This window comes from Dysidea avara, chromosome 14 (assembly GCF_963678975.1).
Source record: "Dysidea avara chromosome 14, odDysAvar1.4, whole genome shotgun sequence".
Taxonomy (NCBI): domain Eukaryota; kingdom Metazoa; phylum Porifera; class Demospongiae; order Dictyoceratida; family Dysideidae; genus Dysidea; species Dysidea avara.
Window position 1 is genome coordinate 2,842,803 of NC_089285.1, and position 26,104 is coordinate 2,868,906.

General features: G+C 36.1%; 1 protein-coding gene across 1 annotated transcript in view; it reads right to left on the reverse strand.

The window, feature by feature from the left end:
• LOC136244276 (uncharacterized) overlaps positions 1–26,104 on the reverse strand; it is a 93,153-nt gene that overhangs the window by 63,964 nt on the left and 3,085 nt on the right. Inside the window, exons 3-9 of the mRNA XM_066035821.1 lie at positions 25,516–25,572; positions 24,957–25,007; positions 22,473–22,556; positions 22,080–22,202; positions 20,209–20,265; positions 13,440–13,502; positions 10,746–10,859 (exon numbers count right to left, since the gene is read on the reverse strand). Coding sequence (XP_065891893.1) covers positions 10,746–10,859; positions 13,440–13,502; positions 20,209–20,265; positions 22,080–22,202; positions 22,473–22,556; positions 24,957–25,007; positions 25,516–25,572 — 549 coding nt within the window. The remainder of the gene's footprint in view (positions 1–10,745; positions 10,860–13,439; positions 13,503–20,208; positions 20,266–22,079; positions 22,203–22,472; positions 22,557–24,956; positions 25,008–25,515; positions 25,573–26,104) is intronic.

Sequence of the window (26,104 nt, forward strand, 5' to 3'; positions counted from 1 at the left end):
TAGCCAATCAAGATTCACAAAGAAGGAAGTCACTAAATGCAAACCAGTGGATATTCCAGTATTCTTCTGGAGAAGTGTAGATAATACCCCCCCCCCCCCCCCCCCAAACACCTTTGCTGTAAAAAAGGCGCATCCAAGAAACTACAAGTATCTGTAACCCCATGTAAAAACAGATAAGCTGTAGAAAAACACTCCATGAAATTAATGGGTAACTGAAAGAGCTGATATCTCTAGAGCGGCCAAGAATCAATAATGTTACTACAACTGACTAAGAATATCTTGGCTGTAAAACAGGCAAATAAAAGTAACTGGCAACCAAAACAGCTGATATCTGAAGTGGCCAAGAATAAAAGTAAGTTGATACAACTTACTACAAATATTAATTTGCAACATTGAATCTTAATCATTCAACTGTGTTCTATACATTCACCCTTGCTACATCCTAAATTAATTCTTTGTAACTCTAATTAGCTGGTAATTTGGCCGCCTTTTTTTCTTTACTCTGACTATTGAAAAAGGTGGCCAAATTACCAGCCAATTAGAGTTACAAAGAATTAATTTAGGATGTAGCAAGGGTGAATGTATAGAACACTGTTGAATGATTAAGATTCAATGTTGCAAATTAATATTTGTAGTAAGTTGTATCAACTTACTTTTATTCTTGGCCGCTTCAGATATCAGCTGTTTTGGTTGCCAGTTACTTTTATTTGCCTGTTTTACAGCCAAGATATTCTTTAGTAATCATAGTCAGTTGTAGTAACATTATTGATTCTTGGCCGCTCTAGATATCAGCTCTTTCAGTTACCCATTATTTTCATGGAGTGTTTTTCTATAGCTTGTCTGTTTTTACATGGGGTTACAGATACTTGTAGTTTCTTGGACACGCCTTTTTTTACAGCAAAGGTGTTATTGGGGGGGATATCACTAATTTTTGTCAGTTATATAATCTACAAACCCAATGTTCAAGCCATGGGGGGTGTATGATGAATTCTGCCTTGTAGAGGTGTTGCAACCCAACACAAATCTGCTGACAAGGTGTGAGTATGTAACATACATTCCTATAGTAGCTGCATGTTTATTAGGACAAGGGCCAGTAGAAATTAGTGGTCATGCCAAGTATTGACTACAGTCAGGGTTACCAAATGTGCATGTGTGTAAAGCACTTATTAAAGCATGCGAGCTTTTCTAGGTGATCTTGGGGAATGCCACCATCTTGAAATAACAACTCTGAGATTGCATCTGGGATCTGGGAGTGTTTTCAGACAGAGATGTAAATATTCACCTATATTGTTCAATGACTGTTCTATTAGAGCATTTTATTGCATGACTGTTCTATTAGAGTATTTATTGCTTGACTGTTCTATTGGAGTATATCAATCATTCTGTACTTATCAATGAATAAAATCTGCTATGGCCACTTCCATGGTGTCCTGAGGACAACTTATCCACTTGGTTTGCCACTTGTAGAGCTAGATGCTTTGCTAAGGGTTATGAAAGAGATCACAAACATCATACTATTACTTTTATTTCACTACATACAAACACACGCTTACATCATACACAAGCACAAGACGCACACAAAATGTGCAAACACTATACACACATGTTCACAAACATACACCACATATTGGTTGTACTCAAGTTAATATCACATCTCTTGTGAAATGCTCTTGTAAGTGAGATGGTAATGCCCTTACTTGGTGCTAAAAAGTTCTTTCAGAAAAGAAAATTGTGTTGTATATTCTGTTTAGTGCCAGTTAATTACACATGTCACTCCATAGTTAAGCCATGAGGATATCCAAGCAAGTGTCTTTGGTGTTGCAACCGATGTTCCAGGTTAGTTACATGTATGTTTAATTTAAGGTTAAGTTCAGTGCCTGCTTGTTCTTTCACAGGTCTCACTTAATCTTGTGTCGTCATGCAGACATCTGAATATTGAGCAAGCTGTGTGGAACAACCCCAACTCAAAATTATACACAATCATTGGCAAACCACGAACCACATTCAAGCAATCTGTTACAAAAGTTGAAAGCCACAACACAAGCTAATACCAGCAAACCACGAACCACATTCCAGCAATTTGTTACAAACTTTGTTGCACCATGGTATGTGTATAATGATTGATTAATCATTGATTAATCATTAAAGCCACAACACAAGCTCCATGGTGCATTAATGGATATAAATAAGTTCCACCTGACTGACAATTACCACGTGACGTATTTAGGCGATATCCCTTGGAAAGTCCCTGCACAGTAACACTTCAAGTGAAAAGTGAACACACTTGATACGCGATTTATATTATTATTGATGGCAGCTAGTCCATGTCTTGAGAGGGAAGTATATTAGGAAACACTAAAATACATTAAAGTACGTGTACCGCATTGTAGATAGGGTTTCCACTCAAAATACGAAAGTGCTCCTTTATATTATTTGTAGCAATTTTCACATAGGCCAACCTTTAAGATATAACAAACAAGTGTTAATTCGTTGTTAAAATATCTTTAGCGCTTGGTAACAGCATAGTTTTAGAATGCGTAAATGCTCAAAAAGTGGTCACGTGACCAAAGATCCCACAATAGTTTGAGTTACACACTTTGTGCATGCTACGGAACTACAAGATGTAGAAAGTGTCACTGAGGTAAGAAACATGATAATTGTGTCCTAGTTCACCCTATGAACTGGTTTTAGCCTTAATTATTGTTTGAATATCGCCTATTGAATTGCTGGTCACGTGACCACTTTTTGAGTATTTACGCATGCCAAAAACTACACTGATACCAAGTGCTAAAGCATTTTAACAACAAATAAATGGTTGTTTGTTATATCTTAAAGGTCAGCCTGTGTGAAAATCATCAAAAACAACAAAAAGAGACACTTTCATATTTTGAGTTGGAAACCCTATTGTAGAGTCATAACCAAGAACAAGTTCCACTGGACTGACAATGATCACGTGGCCTATTTAGGGGAAATCTCTTGGAAAGTCCCTGTAACACCTCAAGTGAACACACGTGATACGCGGTTTACATTAATATTATTGATGGCAGTCCATGTCAATGAGAGGACTGAATACTAAATATTTGTTGCATTGTAATGGCGTGGTGAAGTGTACTTTAACTGATTAATACGTACACCGCTTGAAGAAGTCGAATGGACATTAAAGAGTCGCGAGAATACTGATGTACTCAGCTCTTCGTGGAAGTTCAGTATTAACGAAAAGAGGAGTGGAGGTTCAGTAACGAAACGAGGAGTGGAGGTTCAGTAACGAAATGAGGAGTGAAAAAATGAGGCTAGTGTACAAAGTGCCACATCCATTCACACTGATCAGGGGCGGATCTAGGATTTATAAAAGGGGGGGGCTAAGTCAAGGTACTAATCTCTTGGGTAGAGGTGTGCAAAGCACACTTCCCAGCATGCTTTGCATGCTGGAACTAGGGGGGTCTAGGGGCACGCCCCCCCCAGGAAAATTTTGAAAAATTGATGCTAAAATACTGCAATTTGGAGACATTTCCACATAAAATCCCTAATATTTTCTGCCTGTAGATATTTTATATACTGCCTTTAGATTATAGGTATGGCTCTCTGAAGCATTTTGCTAATGGAAAAGTTTGGGTAGGTACAGACAACTAAGAATAGGTGCATGTTAGAATAATAATGTTGAAAGTGGAAAGTTTTGAAATTTGAACAATACAAGATTGAATTTGAGAGCATTTTCAATGGAAATTGTGTACCTGAATTAAGTATTGCCATACATATTAACTACACGAGTAGATGAATGAAGCCTTTTAAACAGACCAATGCACTTCATTGTATGTATAGGTGCAGGAAGATTTGGAAAAATTCTATAACAGAACCAACTACATGTTTCCAGTGAATGTTCTATTAGAGTAGTTAGCTGACTGCTCTATTAGAGTATCTCGATCTTGTACACCTCCAATGCTGATCCGGGTCCTTGTTGCATAAACTTTAGCATAAATCCACTGATAATACCTTGGAAAGATGTTTATAAGGTGGTTTTATGAGTATTTGTATTATTAGTGATCATATAATTATGCTAAGACAAAATTTCATTATAATACTCAACATATTGATCAAGTAAAGCCTAAATATGACATATGAAGGGGGGGGCTTCAGCCCCCAAAGCCCCCCCCCCCCTGGATCCGTCCCTGCTGATTAACCGCACGTATGCGATTGGTTTTTAGACTGTCAGACGTCTGCACTAGTCTGACTAGTGCATATTCACTGAGGCCAAGCTGAAAACTTCTGTGATGGTACCAACTTGAGTAGCAGCAAACACCAATATTATCTGGCTTGAAATTATCTCATGGATGGATTGTCAACAAGGTGTACTCGTACAGATCAAACAGCTTTCAGTATTGTCACTGTAGTGCCAATTTAGAAGTCCCGGAACTGTAGGTGGAAGAAGTAAGGTAATGTACATGATGCTTGTACAAAAAAATACTCATTCACGTTGCATACTGGCCTAAATAACTAAATTTATGTACAGTGAAACCTGTCTAATCAGGACACTGTGTAGTAAGGTCACTGCCGGGCCAACTTGTGAATCCTCAAACGTATTACCTCAAGGGTGTGATGGATTTTCAGGTCCTCAGATTTTATATTACCTCAAGGGTGCAATAAATTTTCAGGTCCCCAAATCTGTCATTTACGTAAAAAGTGACAGATTTTTAACTGTATTGTATTTAATGCCCGCCTGTCAATTTTACAGGTACAGGGTGCTTGGTCATGCAGTTCTCTTACTAGCAGTGCTACATACGTAACTTGGCTAGAGCTCTAAGCTTGGCAACTAAGATCAAGGTTCGGGGGTAAGTAGACGGAGGAATTTTATAATGTTATGTGTGTTCTATAGTTCTCAATTGTCAGTGAAACCTGTGTCTCTGTGTAACAATGTCAACTGTTTAAACAAATGAAATCCCCAAATGTGCCATTTGTGTAAAAAGTGACAAATTTTAAGTGTATTGCATTTAATACCCACCTATCAGTTTTTGCAGGCAATCTATATAGTCATAGTGATTCACCCACTAACAGTGGAGTGGATGTGGTCATGTTACTTAACTCAGAATCTTATTAGTATTGTGAATTTCATATCAGTTTACATACATACAGAGGAATTGTATTGTATGTTCTTTCTCTATAGTGCTCAATTGTGACATCAAAGTTGTCGTGAATTTGTAAATATTTGTACTATCTCATATGATGGTAACAAATACCCAGGTCAGTTTGCATGTTATGCTTATAATTTGACAGGTCTCCTCGTGTTCATGTTTACGTACTTAAGTACCAAACATTTACATTACCTCTTTTGCACCAGATTCACTTAGCCTTGAAGAAAATTTTTTGTACGTTTAATTCAGCACCTGCTTGTTCTTTTACAGGGCTCACATGGTCTTGTGTCATCAGGCAGCATCCAAGAAATCACTTTTGGTGTTAAACTATTTGATGTGGTGTATTAAATTTTTGTTATGTGTTGTAATAACATTGTTAGCTATATGTTAATTTACTGTAAGGCAAAAAAAATTCATGGATTTCGCAGCCATTCTATCTGCAATTAGAATCGCCTCATATTTGTTTGTAGCTGTCACACTTCCACAAAGCACTAATTAAGGTGGAGTTTGTGTTGTGGCTTTCATTATGTACGTACTGTATGGCAACAAACTTTGTCTGGAATGTAGTTTGTGACTTTGTACATGAGTTTTGGTCATTCCACACAACTTGCAAAATAATACTTGCATGGTACATGGCACTAAATGGAGTCTTAACTAATGACTTACACTTTTCCCAGTGTCTGTACGTTCTCTATGCTTTCACACCTTGTTTATAAGACATCTGCCGATTATAAACGCTCGCATGAGGCGTGGCACTGAATGGAGTCAAAAAGATTTCTGCTTAAAACGCCTTCCCAAGGTAACGTACAGCTCTGCACGCTTTCACAACTTGTTTGTCAGACAGTAGGGCTTGTGTCCACATCGTGTCTTTAAAAGTTATTGTAGGGATTACAGGTTTGAACAGAGAAAATGCGCGTAGAAGCGATCCAGTACTAGATAATCTAATCCAAACAGCCAAGCTGTAAAAAAAGTGTGCAGCCCTCAGAAAGGCTATGGTGAAAAAAGATGTGAAATCCAAGGTGGCGGCCAAGAAATGGCTGTGATGGTAGGTTAATGGTAAAAATTTTAATAACAACAATTCAGGTGAATTTTTGTGCCGCTTCACAAAATTTACCTAAATTGTCATTATTAAAATTTTTACCATTAACCTACCATCACAGCCATTTCTTGGCCGCCACCTTGGATTTCACATCTTTTTTCACCATAGCCTTTCTGAGGGCCGCACACTTTTTTTACAGCTTGGCTGTTTTGGATTAGATTTCATTTCTTTTTGTATTTGTATACCCCAAAGCCGGCCTATGGCAAGCTTTGGGACTTTTTTAACCTATTTATTTTTCTTTACTACAGGAAGAAGAAAAGATGAAGTAGATGTACTTTAAATATTTTATCAGTAAATGTACAAATTATATATATAATACATATGTGACCGGATTTGCGAAAAGGGGCCTTCCAAACACATCCAATTTGCCAACTTTGACAATTGATAACTTCAGATTGGAAAGAGCTTTTGCCTTGAAATTTGGACAGTGGTGCGCACCACTATAGCTGAATACATGGTGAAATTGTCAGGTTAATATGTTACTTGAACACTGAGTTATGATCTCCAACATTTACGGAATTGGATGTGTGTGGAAGACCCCTTTTCGCAAATCCGGTCACATATATTGATTACAGAAATCTCCATGGTGGTTTCTTTGTAACTGAACACTCTACAAGGTGACTTCTTCTAATTGCTCTCTCTACAGGGTGAATTGTTTGTAGCTGAACGATCTACAAGGTAACTTCTTCTAGCTGATCTCTCTACAGGGTGATGTGTTTGTAGCTGAATTCTGTACAGGTGATTTGTTTGCAGCTGAACTCTCTACATTATGGTTTCTTTGTAGCTGAACTCTCTACAAGGTGATTTCTTCTAGCTAATCTCTCTACAGGACGATTTGTTTGTAGCTGAACTCTCTACATGATGGTTTCTTTGTAGCTGAACTCTCTACAAGGTGATTTCTTCTATAGCTGATCTTTCTACAGGGTGATTTGTTTGTAGCTAAACTCTCTACATGATGGTTTCTTTGTAGCTGAACTCTCTACAAGGTGATTTCTTCTATAGCTGATCTTTCTACAGGGTGATTTGTTTGTAGCTGAACTCTCTACATGATGGTTTCTTTGTAGCTGAACTCTCTACAAGGTAACTTCTTCTAGCTGATCTCTCTACAGAACCATTTTTTTTTTTTTAGCTGAGCTCTCACATGATTGTTTCTTTGAAGCTGAACTCTCTACAAGGTGATTTCGTCTAGCTGATCTTTCTACAGGGTGATTTGTTTGTAGCAGAGCTCTCTACAAGGAAACTTCTTCTAGCTGATCTCTCTACAGGGAGATTTGTTTGTAGCTGAACTCTCTACACGTGATTTGTTTGCGGCTGAATTCTCTACGTGATGGTTTCTTTGTAGCTGAACTGTCTACAAGGTAACTTCTTCTAGCTGATCTCTTTACAGGGTGAATTGTTTGTAACTGAACGATCTACAAGGTAACTTCTTCTAACTGATCTCTCTACAGGGTGATTTGTTTGTAGCTGAACTCTCTACAAGGAAACCTCTTTTAACTGAGCTCTGTACAGGATGATTTGTTTGTAGCTGAACTATCTACAAGGTAACTTCTTCTAACTGATCTCTCTACAGGGTGATTTGTTTGTAGCTGAATTCTGTATAGGTGATTTGTTTGCAGCTGAGCTCTTTACAGAATGGTTTCTTTGTAGCTGAACTCTCTACAAGGTAACTTCTTCTAGCTGATGTATCTACAGGGTCACTAGTTTGTAGCTGAATTCTCTACATGGTGGTTTCTTTGTAACTGAACTATCTACAAGGTGACATCTTCTAGCTGATCTTTCAACAGGGTGATTTGTTTGTAACTGAACACTCTACAAGAAAACTTCTTCTAACTGATGTCTGAACAGGGTGAATTGTCTGTAGCTGAACTCTCTACAGGGTGATTTGTTTGTAGCTGATCTCTATACAGGTTACTTATTTCTAACTGATCTCTTGAATTGTGTTCAGGGTGACTGCTCTATTAGGATGACTGCTCTATTAGAGTATCTCGATCTCGCACTTGCTACACCAAGTTGGATTTCGTGTTATAACTCCGTGGCTTTAAGTCTGATTCTTCTAGACCATTGAAGAGCCTTTCTAAGATGATTACTCCATCTGTACAGTGAATTTCAAAGCATTACCCCAAGCGGTTTATCTGGTAGGCGTGGCAAGTATTCGTTTTTTATTAGCTAATCTCGGTTGCATAATTGTTACACACTGTTGGTTTTGTTGTTGTATCTTCCTGGTTTTTAGCTCGATTTCTTTCAAACCACAAAAGGTTTGAGGTTCAATAGTTAACCTATTCACCCACCGATTTTCAGCTTCTTCCCATACGCGGTTTACCCTGTAGGCGTGACAACATATTGGTGTTATTTTTCGTGCATAATCGCTCATAACTCTTTGCCTGTTTATGGTATTCCAGCCAAGGTTGGTACCGAGATGCGCCTTTATACCTTCCTTCTGTGTGCCACATTTCAAGGCAATCGGATAACGCTTTCGCGTTTTATAGCAGTTTTTGTAAGTGTGCGAAAAGAGGAAGAAAAATAAGAAGAAAAAAAACGAAGAAACTAAGCCAATTTTTGAAGTCGCATATCTCAGGAATGCCTGAAGCGATTTCGCTCAAATTTGGAATGTGGAGTACTGAAGTTGGAGGGAATGTACACAGAAAAATTCGTCTTGTTTCATCAAGGCAGCACAGAGCTACGGAGGTGCGAAAATTGCGTTTTCTTTCTTCCTGTCAATATACTCACGGGGTTGCGCGCCGGCTTCTTGGGCCGCACGACACACTACCATGTGTCTTGATGTTAGTGCCAGATGGACTGTAGAAACACGAGTGCATTGAGTGGTACAATGTAGCGACAGCTGAAACACAAGGAGAGAAATTGAGTGAATTATATCTAAATACGCTTGTTTAGAGGTTGCGACAAGAAAACGATGACACCAAGTTTTTTTAAAATCACGAAACGCAGTATAAACCTATTGAGAGAGATTGCACAATCCAGGCTAATATTGCAAAACCGTCCCTACACGTAAATAACTCACAGTAGTGGCTGCGCGTTTTAATTGTGGCGTACGCTTTGTAGTTTCTTGGCCGCACGACTCACTACCGTGAGTATTGATAATAATGGTGCTTACAAAAACAAAATATTCTAATACTGAACAGTCACTTCTACCTGATTGCTCTATTAGCGTTACTGACTGTTCTATTAGAGTATATCGATCTTTTTCTCAGTAAAGCGTTTTCACACGTATAGGTTTCTGCATGCATAGATCAGTAATTTTGCTGGCAGTTAGCTATAATATAGTGCTATACTTGATGCTTTTAGGCGTCCACTGTGCTAGTTAAATAAGCAAGTATAAACAAACGTTATTTTATTCTCGCACGTGATAAGAATCGGTATCTGCAACAATATAATGGCCGATTCCGATACTTCATGAAAACAGCAGTATCGGCCCGATACCAATACCGATACTAGAATCGGTGCAGCCCTATTTAATGTACCATTTTACCCCATGATGACTGTTCTATTAGAGTATTTCAACCCCATGATTTACAGTTGTTTGGTTTTTACCTTGTAACTCTATAGCTGTCTATGTCATTTCTTTTGAACCACAAAAGGTTTGAGCAATGATAGCTAACCTATATGGAAACCAATTTTTAAGTCATTCCATATTCAGTTTACCCTGTAGGCATGATAATAAGTCGGCCTTTTTGATGAAAATAATTGTCCATAGCTCTATAAATCTTTAACAGATTTGGTACTGCAATACATTCACCAAAGTTCAAGAAAATTGAGCTACATATTCTAAACCCTCCAAGGCCCCTAAACGAAGAAATAAAGCCAAAATTTTGAGAGCTTGCATTTCATGATTACATTAGGCAATCTTGCCCAAATGTGGTATGTGGGGTGCTGAAGGCGTAGGGCACTTGCAGTACAAATAATTCCAATTCAAGAAGGGAGCACAGAACTATGCATGCATGAAAATTATATTTTGTTTCTTTCTGTAAAAATACTCACGGTGTAGCAAGTCAGCTTTCTTAACTGCACAACACACTACTGTGTGTCTTCAGTGATATTCATTTAAGATTTACTTTAACAAAAGCATTCTATGATTATGTTAGAGTGTATAATTTTCTTAATGCAAAATTGTACAAAACATACTAAATCTGCTCAATTACAGCGACTGACATTCATCAGTTGGCCATAGGGAGTAGAAGACCGGGGTCTAGTCTCTAACACACCATTTAAATACCCTAATTGGGCAATCAAACTAGAAATGGGACACAAAGTAGAACAAAAGTAAATCCATGATGCATTCATACATTGTAACTGCTACTGCATGACTATGCCCTAAGCAATGGTGAACAGCAAAGAAATAAAGCCCAAAACTTGTTTTCAATGATATTTTTATTATACTTTAATGGTATGATGACAAAACTGATAATCTCTCAGCATGTCAATGTGATCACTCATCCTGCACTTAATACAAATGCTATCTTTGTACAACACAATGAGTTGTTACTAATATGCTAGATACTTACTTGGTTGAAGAACTTGGGTAGAAAATGATTGATAAACTAATGATGTGGTATTATTATGAGCAGCATCAATAGAAACATCAGCAGGAATACCAGAGAGTACATCACCACCAATATCTGTAGGAATATTAGTAACAGCATTAGGAATTTTTGTAGCGGAGTTGTCCATAACACGAGTATCACTTGAAGTGGTGTTAGAAGAAATACCAAAAGACAGATTACCATTGTCACTCAGTGGCGTAGCCAGACCCAGGCAAGCCAGGGAATTGCCTGGGCATCAAGTCACTTTGCCCTACCACCAGCTACCCAGAATAATTAAGGAGGTGGGCTGAATCACAGATGAACAATCACTTAATTATAATATACAAGGATAGCTAGCACAACTTACTGTGTGTCCACTTCGCCAATGCTGGCTGGCCAGCAGTAACCGGGTTTCCCCCTGGGGTTTTATTATAAGTTATTCGATTGTGGTATTAATGGTGAAGGAAAAGCAATAAATAGAATGAGATCACGTGATTAAAATGCGGCCAGCACTGACAAAGGACTAAAGAAAGAAATTTTTCTATACAGATAGGGACAGTGTGTCTTCGTGTTTGTAATGAAGTGTGGACTGTGTGAATGAAAACCTTGATGAAAACTCGAATTGATGCTATGAAATGTGGGAACCCGTTCAAGCTTCGTGTATGGATACCGGGGCTTAGACTGATATTTCAGATGGTATGGAGTACTTGTGTAGAGTCAGCATTTATTTCTTCTCCCTGTTTGTAGACTGATTATCTCACAGTTTAAAGTCATCACGTGATGCGGGTAGTCTACTATAAGTGCTCCGTGCTTTCATTCAAATGTAAGGTTATTATCATAGCATAGGTAGAGTATATGTAGATAGTAATGCACAGCACATTTTAAAACGTTTATTGATGTCCACATGAAGATGGGCATGTGTATGTATAGTGGAATGGCTTGCCCACCCAGTGCCCGGGCATGGCAAAAAGTCTGGCTACGCCACTGTTGTCACTACATTGCTCTGCAGGAACATTTTTGACACTTTCAGTGTCATTCCCATTATCAGATGCTATCAAAACATCAGTATTAAAGTACAATATGTATATCAAGTGCCATAGCTAACTCTACTTAGACTGCAAAATTAAGCTGCAGTGATTATCACATAACATCCATGCTCACCTATTAAGAGAAAGAACTAACAAGCTTCACTCCATTGCTCATATACTAATTAGGATATGGTAATTGATCTTGGTTTTAATACCATGGGCTAATAGCTTTCATAACCATATTCACCCATTCCTACGCTCAATATGCAATGTTAGTTAACTTATGATTGTGGGATCAAGTTTCTAATTTAACTTTTTTGTATTAATAACTTAGTTGTTGAGACAGGTATATAAGTTACTAGCTATGGAACTAGCTAGTAACTTATAGTATTATTGTTCTGTGGTCTGCTCAATGGCTGCAGGGTACATGGTAGAAATACACATCCACGTATCACCCAAACGATTACTTTAGTGATCATTCACAATAGAATTTAGTTTATTAACAAACAACTATGTATATAGTCAAATTCTTGCAAGCTTACTCAGCCTACTAAATTAAATTCACAATACAAGCTCTGCATTGTTCAATATTATTACAAGTCAAAGTGTACTGTATCTTTGAACTGGTATCAAAATGATGAACAAAACCACATGGATTACGACAGTGGAATCCACAAACTTAGCAATATTGCATCCATTAATTATAGCATAAGTTTGTGAATGTACAGTTAGTTATAACCATTACTGAATTAGAGATTAAATGTCCATTAGTATATCTGCAGGTATAGGCAACCTATCTTGTTTCACTGCTTTTTTCCTTTGATCCCTAAAATTCTTACTTCTACTTGTTTTATTTATTCATTTCTTTTTTTTAAACTTTATTGTAACATAATCATAACTAACTGAAGCTGCACTTAGAAAGAATGATTTCAGGATAAAATTAATTTCACATCTGAATGTGGGCCCCAACAATCAATTACTAAAAAATTTAAGTGGCCAGTACACTTCATTTTTAGGCTATACACTGTCTATTACACAGAGTTACAAATGAAGAACAGTATAAGAAGTGTCACTGCAATCAATCCACTCGCTACAGAAAATATGGGCATTTAACACAATAGCTAGTCAACACAGCCTCAGGGAAGTTGTATCATGCTTTCGTGAATCGACACCTTGCATTGTTAGTGAGGACACAAAGGAGGACAAAGGCAAGTCCATGATGCATACACTGTAGCTGCTGCAGTTGGTAGAAAGCACATCTCAGGATGAAGCGATGTAAAATAGTGAAGAAGCCAAGCCTGTATAGCATTATTCATTGTGGAGTTATGCTGTCAAGCAACCAGTTAGTTGAAAATTCAGTTGAACAAATTTTAAAATATTACATAAGACTTGTTGGAAGAATTTACTGAAGACATTTTTGGCCTCGATTGCATCTGCCAAGCTGTCATGAAAGAAGAATGAAGCCGGTTTTAGGGTGATATTTTGTGCTAGAAAAGCCCAAACCTTCATGATTCCTAATATATACAGTACTACTGTACTGTGACATAATGTAGGAGATCAATTTATTTTAAAAAAACAACAAGCATGACTTTGTACTATACAATGTGTGAAATTTCTCAATTTTTTGTATAAGTGAATCATTACTTACATGAGGATGGTGGGATCTCATTACTGTCACCAGCTTCACTATCATTGCAAGCAGCACCATACACTGAAAATATAATATCATTTTATACCGTACAATACAAAAGTTTGGTGGGAGAAAATTTGATTCAGGGAATTGACTTCAATTTACAAAAATTCTTAAAGGAGAATGCAGTATGACACAAGCACTGCCAAAATACTGTTTGCCAAATTCTAGAGTTAAATCACCAAAATTTTATATTGTATGGTAAAACATTGTGTATGTAAGGTGTATGTACAAGCTATAGTTTAGCAATGTGATTCCTGTAGAGTTAGAGCTACTGACACTAATGACAGTGACAGATAGTCATATGTATATATAGTAGTGCATAATTAACAACTATTATTACCCAAATTTCCATCACAACATTTAATAGTGATACCATTATTGCTATATATTAGAGTGTCAGCAATATGTGGTTACTGATATAGCAGTAGACATTTCAACTGCCATGAAGCAATAACAAAGCATTTGTTATAGTATTATTGCTGCAACACCTTTAATTTCTCAAGAAGATTCTATTGTGATTAAATAATAGAGCAACATTAACATTAGCACGAAAGCTAGAAAATGCGAATGTGAAAGACATGACCTAGAAGATATCACCAAGTAGATTGACAACAATTTTAATCATTTGTTAACTGAGGGTGAAGACTTACAATACAACTACATTGTTCTAATTGTACGCAAAATTAACAAAGTTCTAGAACTGGCCAGACAGCAAAAATGGTAGTACAAAATTCAAATCTTCAATAAAAAGTGTTCGGCCCATTCATTCTTACTTACAGAATCTAATCCAAAACAGCCAGTCCCCAAAAAAATCAATGGTGAGTGAGATCCAAGTTGGTGGCCAAGAAATGGCTGTGATAGTAGGTAAATGCTAGTTTTCTACGTAAAAGTGAGCATCACAAGAATGTCTACATCTCACCTGACATGACTCTCAAGGAAAGAGAACTAACTAAAGAACTGATGGCTGAATTGAAAAGGCGAAGGTCCCAAAGAGAGCAGAACATTGTAATTAGACATGGCAAGATTGTCACAATCAATCAAAACTCATCCATCCATTCAGCAGCAGGTACTGATAATATACAATTTATGACTGTGTACCAAAATCATACGGTACGATAGTAACTGTATAGTAGGGACCACAAAGGAGTAGGCGTGGCCCACGAAATAATATCACCCAAAAACCAGCCTCAATTTTCCCTTACGACGATGAGGCAGTATTGGTGAGGTAAAATTAAGCCCAAACAAGCTTTCAGATCGACCCGAAATGCTTTCAACAAGTTACTACGGAATTTTAAAGTTTTTTTATTCGACGGAATTTTCTACTGACTGAGTAAGTAACTGACTGACTGATGCCTTCAGACAAGCGTAACTCGATAACGGCTAAGGCTACGGGCTTGATTTTTTCACTATTCGATGTCGCTTCGGCCTGACAGGTGCCTTTTGGCATACTGCAGTATGTACAATGCATTCTTCATGAACTTACCAGCGTCCTCCTTTGTGTCCCATTCATCGTTGCTGACAAGAAAAGGTGTTGATTTGGCACGAGCACATGATGGCTTCCCTTCGAAATGAAAATCATTCGTATTTTTTATTGTGGCTATTTTGATTGTAGAGGTGCTTTTCAAACAGTTCTTGATTCGTATTGTTGTGTAATGGGTTGAACATAGCCGACAGTGAAGCGTAATGGATACTTCACTTTCAGAGGATAAGTAATAAAATTGGGGTGCGGCACCATTTCTTTTGGTATGCGTAGATTGTAGAGGTGCTTCCGGGAAAGTTCTTGATTTGAAATGCTATGTAATGGGTTGAACATAGCTGACAACGAAGCATAATGGATACTCAAGTTCACTTTTCAGACGATAATTGATGTAGCTGGGGTGCGGTGCCATTTCAGATGCCGTATGCGTGGGTTCACCAGTCATAATAAAATTATTTACAAAAAAAGTTAACAAACAAGTACATGAAAAAATTTGGAATTTTCAACTAGAGTAGGGACCATAGCACATCGATAAAAAGTACTGAAACAATTTAAGTTGGAGTAGTCCATGATATTAAATCACAGTAAAACATTAAGAAGTGTTATATTCCCACTGTGCTCAATATATATACCATAACGGAAATGCACAGTAGGGATATAACACTTCTTATTGTTTTACTGTGATTTAATATCATGGACTACTCCAACTTGTTTCAGTACTTTTTATCGATGTGCTATGGTCCCTACTCTAGTTGAAAATTCCAAATTTTTTCGTGTAATTGTATTGTAGTCTTAAGATCTTATCCCTCAATACACAAAGTGTTAATAGTAAGAAAGAATCACTTCGGGATTATTATGACCAAAATCGTGATATATTTTGTTTGCATGAAACTTGGTTAAATCCAGATATCCTTGATAATGAAATTATACCCTCCTCCTACAAAGTTTGTCAACATGATCGCACCGATGGTTATAGTGGAGTGCTAATTGCCGTAAAACTTAATGAAGTTTGATAAACTTGATGGCCCATCCCTTCTTGATGCCTGCACCATATCAGTACAGTTAGATAAAAACAAACAGTTGATCTTGATTTGTGTTTACAGTCCACCACAAGCAAATATTGCATACCTAAGAAATTTATGTGATTTCATAGTAGATAAAGTTTAAAAAATGATCCTAATGCAATACTTTGCTGTACTGGTGATTTTAACTTACTGATACCAATTGGAGTAGTGAATCAATTGTAAGTTGCTGATATTATCATGAAATGACATTAGATATGTGTGCTGAGTGTGCTTTTTACACGAGTAGTAGATTTTCCAACAAGACAAACCAATATACTTGACCTATTTTTTACCAACCGACCATCATTAGTTTAAACTTGCAAACCCTTACCTGGCATCGGTGACCATGATATAATATTAGTCAATATGAATTTAGAAGTAACATACCAAAAACAACCAATACATAACATCTATTTGTGTAAGTTTGCAAGAAATGAGCATCAAATGATTGATTTTACATCTAACTTCCAGCAGGACTACAGTATTTATTCACCCATTTAACAGATGTGGTGTAGTTTTTGCAACCAATTACTGGACTTAATGGAAATGGTTCCAGCTAAACCCAAGTGTTGCAACAACCACAAACCATAAATTAACAGAAAATTAAGGAGGCAAAAACAAAGGAGTTACAATAAAGTTAGATCAACAAACCAACACTCTGACTGGGCCCATTTTAAGGAATTGAAGAGCAGAATGCAGAGAGGATGTCGCAATTCCTACAATAGGTACATGTCACCTATTATCAATGAATCCCACGAAAGAGGGAAAAAGAAGAAAATGTTTAGCTATATAAAGTTTTTAGAACTGATTATTGTGGAGTGTCAACATTACAGAAAGATGGTGTACAATACCACAAGAACCAGAATATATTAAATGAATATTTTCCCACTGTTTTTACTAGCAGTGAACATCCGCACCCCAGCTTACATCTGTACCCCAGCTTAGGACCCAGCCTTTATTCAACCATGCCTGATTGTGAAATCAGCTGGAGTTTCCCATTTACTCAGTGATATGGATCCATCTAAGTCCCATGGTCCAGATAAGCTTCCTACAAGACTATTAAAATTACTATCAAACGAAATATCTTTAAAACAATAGGGTTACCAGTGCTTAATTTTACTTTTTACTGTCTCCTTGCACCAAGGGACTGTGTCACAAGACTGGAAGAAAGCACTGGTAACCCCATTGTTTTAAAAAGGTGAAAGATCAAACACCCAGCACATTGTTGTCCTATATCCCTTACTTGTGTTTGTAGCAAGATACTGGAACATATCATTCATACAAATATTATGAAACACCTATTAAACCATCATATACTGTCAGATGTTCAATTTGGGTTTCGTGAGAATCGCTCGGCAGAACTGCAATTGATTAATGCTACTCACGATTTTGCACTGAACTTGAACAATAGAAGCCAAACTGATATTATTTTGCTAGACTTTAGCAAAGCTTTCAACAAGGTGCTCCATCATCTCCTTCTATTGAACTAGAACATTATGGAATACAAGGAAGAGTACTAAGTTGGATCACTTATTTCCTGTCTGACCACTCTCGATATGTTGTTTGTGGAGGTTACTCCTCTGAGCCTGTAAGAATTGTCAGCGGTGTTCCACAAGGTAGTGTGATAGGGCCTTACTCTTTTTAATATACATCAATGATATAACACAACACTTGTCATCTTCATGTCACCTCTTTGCAGATGATTGTGTCCTTTACAGACAGATAGATTCACCCGATGACATTACTTTGATACAGCAAGACTTGATACAACTTGAAATGTGGGAAGAAAAATGGCAAATGAAATTTAACATTAGTAAATGTAGAGCGTTAACCATTACTCTAAAACAACACCCATTGATATCTGAATACTTTTAGCACGGACAAAAACTTGCTGCAGTCACTGAAGCTAAATATTTGGGAGTTGTACTCAATTCTAAGCTTTATTTTAAATACCACATTGATGCCACTTGTCAAAAGGCAAATCACACACTCGCCTTTATTTGTCAAAATCAGAAATCCTGCCATAAACAAGTGAAACTGGATGCTTACAACATATTTATCAAACCAATCTTTAATTATGTTGCCACAGTTTGGACACCACACTCACAATGTCATATTAACAAACTTGAAGCTATTCAAAACCAAGCAGCACACTTTATTGTCTCAGATTATAGAAGAACAAGTAGTGTATCAGCTATTAAACATTCCTTAAATATGAAATCAGGACAATGCCAACATGAAGAATTACGATTACTAATGCTTTTAAAAATCTTACATGGACTTTCTGAACTAGAAATGCCAAATTATATTACATCTGCAATCAGTACTACATGTGGAAATACCCGAAATAGTATCAAATTTGTCCAGCTATCATTTCAAGTTGATCTTTATAAATTCAGTTTCTTCCCCCAATCAATTCACTTGTGGAACAAGTTACAAATTGACAGTACTATTACCTTCAATGAATTCAGATCTCTAGATCATTGTACTATACTCATATATTTTGAGTTTTACAATTAACAATTATAAATAAATAAATACAAATGGCAAAAAATTTAATAACGACAATTCAGATGAATTTGTTGCCGAGTCCTAGTGAAACTTGGAGGTGGCACTACAAATCACCTGAATCCGATACCAAAGCCAATTTATACTGATGTAACTTTGTGTTTGCTTATTCATAGCTATATAAAGTTGTATTATAGTGTCTGTATTTATTTACAATAGATAACAAAGCTAATTCCTTTCAAGTTGGGTATATGTAATTGTATTATTTATCTATTATTTGATTGTATTCTCACAGTGACTGTTCTATTAGAGTATCTCAATTTTTTATGCAAAGTGTGATGAGTTGCAGTTGCTCAATTTTTGAAAAAGCAAATCCTGTACTAGAATACGATTTCCAGCCTAGACTATAAATCGGCTTTGATTTGATGGAATACTAGAGAAATTGTAACAGTATTGTATTACTGAGGTTTATTTGAGTGGTTTGTAATGCTCTAATGGAGCGCACAAGGATTTTATTAGAATAATGAAAGAAACAACAGCAGTATTGCGTCAGCTGGAATTGAACTGCCGTATTTACTCAATTTGTGCTGCAGGGGTACTATCATTTATTTGCCCAAAAATAAGGATAAAACTCTTCAAATAGTGCCACACTGCAGTATTACTTGTGGGTACACTACTATTATTTTAAACTGGCTTGCCACTACAAGCTATTCTATAACATTATAGTTTTATAAACAATCACAACATGTTACTATTTACCTTTCTTTCACCCAAGTGAATGTAGCACAACCACATCACATCACATGTTATGTGCCAGTTTACTCCAGAATTTCAATTGTGTGACAGCTGTTTAAGTTTACTACGACAATGCCTTACTTAATCGAGATGGAGATAAATACTATAGGTAAGTGAGCACTAGTAATGAGTATTTACAAAAGTATAGTGTGGTACTATTCAAGGGTGTGGTACAATTAAAATTATTTTCAGAAACACCTTCAACTATTCGACGGTGCAGCACAAATCAAGTAAATATGGTAGTGATCTCTGCAATATCATTTCACGATTGTACTAAACCACACCCTCGTATTTTTTTATTCTGTAATAATTGATCAATAGAAAAAAATGTATAGACTTTAATTAGCTCAGTAGTGAATAATTTAAACTACCTGTACAAAGTGGATGCCAACTGAAAGATTAAGTAATGAATGTAATGGAGCTACAGTATACTTAGTTTCATTGTTTAATCAGCTTCACATCATTTTATCACAATATAGTTGTATGAACAAGGTAAAAATTTACACCACAAAAAGTTGTGACAATTGTATCCGTGCTATTTAAATCTTGGATATGTGTTAGGGGGGTTATGTGTTAGGGGGGTTATGTGGTAGGGGGGTTATGTGTTAGGGGGGTTATGTGGTAGGGGGGTTATGTGTTAGGGGGGTTACGATTGTGCCTTGTAGTAAAACCAACTAAAATAACTAAAATCTTGTATAGCACCAGAGCAGGAATCAGCAATTGATGGTACTGCAACTTGTGTCCACTGAATTAAACACAACATAGACAAAATGACTAATTAGCATTATGAAGTGACATAATAGAATAATGGACACTATACATTACAAATGACAATTGTAACCAACCAATTATAATTACATGTAATAAATATGAATCTTACCAACATTATCGTTATCATTTTCTTCAAGTCCAATGATATGCTCAGCACCATTATTTCCTTTGATGTGGTATGTGTGGGTTCACCAATCACAACAGTGTTACAAAACAACAAAACAATTAAAAGTGAAATTTTAGGAATTACATAAATAAAAAGAGAGGTAATTTACACCAATAGCTATGCTAGTTGACATTTAATCCCTAATTCAGTCATGGCTATACTATTGACAAGCTAAGTAAAATTAAATATACATTGATATAGGTGACCTCCCTTGTTTCATTACTTTTATTATATCTCAAAATTCAAACTTTGCATTGTATTTGTTAGCACACATTTACATATGTGTGGTATAAAAGTTCTCACATTAGTTATATAATTATGAAAAGTTTACTATAAATAATTTTCATGATTTAGGGTTTTGATTTTCTTAATACAATGTTATCAAATATTTATGCATTCTTAACTTCTTTGACATGGAACTCAAATGTGGTTATGGAAACATGAGTTGTCCCCATGCCAATTAGTGACAACTACACCAAAAATCAGACCAATGAAGAACCATGAGAATTTACTAACTATTCTATGGTTTAAAGAACATCACTGTGAGGGATTGACAAGTGGATTAGTGAATAATGTGTAGAGTTGCTGAAATATGACAACAATATGGTGTAAAACAAGACATTGTGGTCACAAAATTAGACAAGAAGCCAACTTGAACTAGTTATTTGTTTATACAAAATGTTAACAACTTGTTTGACGGCCCTGATTTTTGGTTGAGTCAGGAAAATATAGCCATTAGTGATCAAAACTATACACATGCACCGCCAGTTACTAAGGGTGCTGTTTCTATGTTATCTTGTACTGTTATGTGTGTTTTCTTGTACCTTGTACTTGTCCAGTCAGCACGCTATTATTCTCCCAACAATTTAAGCCTGTTACCAGCTGATAGCACAACACAACAACACCAAGCCCGCCTTAACTGATTACGTAATAAAACTTTTGTTCCACTTCCACAGTTGCTCACTATCCCGTAACCTTAACAATGGAGCCTCTCTATTATTAATTCTTGGTAATACAGTAGCACCATCATGTAAAAAAGTAAAAGGACATATCAAAACATTTGTCAAAAAATTATTGTACATTGCTTTTGTGTGGCTTCGTGGTTACAATTATAACAACACCATCTTTTGAACACAGCACCATAACTTTCACATACTATGGTTTACAGAAATTTAAAAAAGGCTCATTGTATCCTTGATAAACAGCAATTCACGTGGTATTTAAGTGTTGGTGAGGTAGCCTTGTACAGCAAAATTACGTGTTGACGTGCGTATACTAATACAATGTAAAACACTATCTTTTTCACATATTATGTAATGTATCTTTGTACACTAACCTGTTAATCACTAGATATAGGTGGACTTTGTAATCATTAAGCAATAATACATACTTTGTGTCCACAGCTGTAAGCTGTCACGTGTGCAACTATCACGTGGCATGACTGTGTTATTGAATAGTGTGTAAATCAAGAGAAAGTAACTGGGCGGTAAGCTTTAGCTTCGTTACTTCATTGTGGCTAGGCATTACTCAGTGGATTAGTAACAAGATTAGTAACTTGGTTACTTGTAGTAATAAAATTAACATTCGAGTTAATACAGCAACTTCATTTTTTAGGTAACATGTTTAATTTTGTAAGTAAAGTAACTTGGAGTTATTTTACTAGCATTTGCAACATCATATTTCATTATATTACTTAGTTACCACAAAAGTAATAGTATTATATAACTCATTACACAGGTAATGCTTTACCCCCGAACACTATTGAGTGGTAGCATATACTTACACCAAACGAGATAGACATAAATGATCCCCACCTGATGGTTGACGTTGACTTTTGAAGTAGCAGAACAACACAATAACTACAGTGAATGCAATCAGTAGTAGTAGTAGTAGTAACAGCATCCCTACAACTATTCCCACAGTTCTGAATGATGATGCTATAACACATATAACAAACACAGCTTGAGGTACTGTATACAGCTAAATAACAATCACACATGGTAAATTTCATTTTCCTAAAATTGTACCCTAAACCCAGGCAAAATATTATTATTGTCTTATAAAAGCATTTCAGTGCAATGCCTGAATTGTTACTACTCAAGTGTATTCCTTTAAGGCTTTCAAACAACAGCTAGTAGTAGTGATGTAAATCATGTGTAGGTTGTAGTCAATAAATAAGATTGTGGTGATTTACATAATATACATACCACTTTCATCATCCAAAGATGAAGTATTAGAAGGATTCACCACTATGTTAGATGTAGAAGGTAAGATGTTGGTAGTGTTTGTTACTGAAATGTAAAAGGTAAAGAATTCACATAATTAACATGACATCATCTATTGTTGTTTTTATTATTTTTATTAATTTATTAAGGCTTTACAGCACAAGTACTAAAGGTCTGTAGGACACCTGGTCCTACAGCCTGTGTAAAGTTTTTAGATAAAGTATGTTTGAAATGGTGAAGAAAGGAGAAAAATCCATGACTAGACCTAGATAGCCTCGGACCTGTAGCTATCCAAATAATGCTAGAACACTTACAGGACTCTGACAGATGATCAGGATACTTTCTCCTTGTCAGTTTCATGTATATGAATCCATGGGAACTCTAGAGAGTGACTCAAAGTACTCAATGTAGACCTAAATGGACATTTTTGTTTATTAAGGCTTTGCAGTTGTGTATGTTAGCTGTTGTTATTTCAACTGCACATTCCAAAGGGATGGGAAACCCCTTTAACTCTCTTATCACAAAGCTTAAGACTTGCTAAAGAGTTTATGGAAACATTTAGAACATCACCAGTAGTGTAATGAGCCAGAACTAGCTACCAAATTATTACAATTACAATAAGGTTGATTGAAGGCAATCTTTGAAATGGATCTTTCACACACTATCAAAATGTTGATGAAGTTGGTACACATCATATCATATGCATGGAAATTTTCATGGTACATAGTTTTCACAGATTTCTCGGTTAACACAGCAATCATGAAATTAAATCTGTAAAAATTTCACAATATGCAATGAAATGACCAGTATTTTAACCATCACTCATTGGCTATGGATGGAGAGACAGTGAATTGCGAGTGAGAATATAGAAATGCGAGACACCCCTTTGCAGTAAGCTTTAAAACTGTACATAGTTGGTGTTCTTTGTTAACTGACTGTGACACACTGCATGGCAAAACACTGGCTTTCAGTTATGAGTAGTGTTGGTGGTAACGCATTATGTAATAATTATTACTTTTATGGTAATGAAGTAATATAATAAAATATGCTGTAAAAACAGCTAATATAACTCAAGTTACTTTACTTGCAAATTTAACACGTTACCTAAGTAATTTAATTTCATTACTTAAGTAACGAGTCTAATATTATGTAATATTATTACTTTAAGTAACGAAGTTACTAATCTCGTTAGTAATCCACTGAGTAACACCTAGCCACTACGAAATAACGAAGCCTACTGAATGAAGCTTATTCACCACCTTCTTGCTTATAACCAAGATTTGCACATTGTCTAACAACGCAATCATGTCACGGGATAAAGTGGTAGTTTCACATGTGACAGCTTAAGGCGGTGGATACAAAGTAATATAATATGTAATATTATTATAGCTACTTTATTATATGAGTAATATGTAACTGTAACTAAATAGTTCAGTTTTAATAATCTGTAACATGTAACGAGTTACATTTAAGAAGTAACTGTCCCAACACTGGTTATGAGTTATACCCATTTCATAGTCATTGTATATACGAGACAACTCTGTATGCATGGAAACCACAATAAACTTGTGATGAACGTGATCTATGAAAATAAACATTCCAGTATTGGCATAGAACCGAAAACAAAATAGTTTTGGTTTACAACTGTGAAAATTTCATACCGCAAAAATTTTCAAGCATACAGTGCTGGCATACACTGATAAGGATGGGACAGCAGAAATGGGTGAACAAATGTTCGTATGCAAAAATATAAGAATTGTTTGTATGGTATGCTAGCATCTGGCAAAACAGTAAGCGGTTGTGAACATGGCAGAGAATTTCGTATTGCTCAATGCTATGGTAAAACTTTGGAGAGAGTAACCTCTACTAGCTGTTAACCTTCCATCCATGCAAACTAGCCATGCCATCAGAATGACTATAAAGCACTGTCACAAAATTAATTTTCTAAATGCTGGAAAATTATCTTTATATAACCAAAACTCAAATGCACCTTAGCCCTTGAAGTTGTGGACTTTGACTATAGGCTTATATGTACAGCAGACAAATTCCTGTGATAGCTGCATACTGTGACCTGGCAGTATCCCTGTATTCAACTTTAGCCTTCTCACAGGTCCTTTGTGGGATATTTATAGCAGCTGAGTTAAAAAAACTATACTGGCAATTTCAATGAAAGAAGTCACTTTTAAGAATGCAGAAGTTACAAATGCCAGCTATTGCAAACTGCTAATGGAGGATCAAGTCAATTACGTTAGATAAGAGATTTTCTTTTCTACAATCATCAGATTTAATGCAAAGGTTCATTGAGAGGATTTAACTTAATCACAGGTGTCTAGTGGGAAACACTTCAGCATACAGACAGATGAACAATGTATGTGCACTGAGTTATTTTACACAATCTGATCACATAGTGTAGTGTGTAGTACTTTCAGATGGGATTACACTGGAGTGAAAGCACAGTTGACATACCAGCAGTACTTAAATGATGATGGTTTCCTTTGTGGAAGTGACTAGGCAGAACTAAAAATAGTTATTCATAAAAAAATATTATTACTTCATTAACCACAAATTACAAAAGGGAAATACATATACTGTATTTTTAGTTACTCAAAAATGAGATGTTTGAAATACTTGAGTCATCACAGTACGATCAAATAGTTGGATGTGGTGAAGTTAAGGAACACATGACATCATAGGGCACCTGACAAGTGCAAGACAATGTTGTGAAAACCACCTAGTAAAGTATGGATAGTACCTCTGTAAGCTTTCTAATTAACAGATATAGCCAGTAACTATGATTTGATATATTGTAGCAACTTATTCGAAACAGTTAGGGTTACACTGAAGGCACTTTTGGGCTTGAATATACATGCCAAGGTACTGTGAAGTATTGTGAAGCTGGTTTCTGGTCAATATTTTCTCCATGATCCCTTATATACAATACTACTATAATTGGGTTACAATGATTGGTTTTTTGTGTGTCATATACTCACATGTGATCATATCACTAAATTACAAGTATCAATACCTGATGGTAAAGTAGTCATAAATATCACTATTGTATCACTAGTGGTAATGTTTCCAGCTGTAACAACCACAATAAAACAGTTACTCCAAAAACAGCAAGCAGTATTTCATCACAGCAGGTAGGATTATCTTAGTATACAGTTACATGATCTAATTGTAAGAGCACAAGAGGCCACTAAAAGTTCAACCCATTTAATGTTATGCTTGAACAAGCAATAAAAGTATAACTATGGTATTCGTAATACAGACAGACACACAAAAAAATTTGCTAACTGCAATTGAAGTTTTGTTCACAATGTTGTTCACATTCACCAAAGCAGCAGTACTTCAGATACTATTTTACAAAACAAGAAGCTATAACTCAGTGATTTTCTATAGCCTTATGATCCATTGGTACGTATGGTAACACAGCACCTATAGTATGTACAAGTTGAGATGGATCCTGAAAAACAGCTTTTTCTTAAGAGAGTTAACATTTCAGCCAACCAGATGATTAGTGGTGACAGCAAAGGTGTCAACCATGTACAGTTCGACTCCATTAAAAGTTCGGGAAAGGACTGTAACAGACACTGTATTTTTATGGCTTCCAC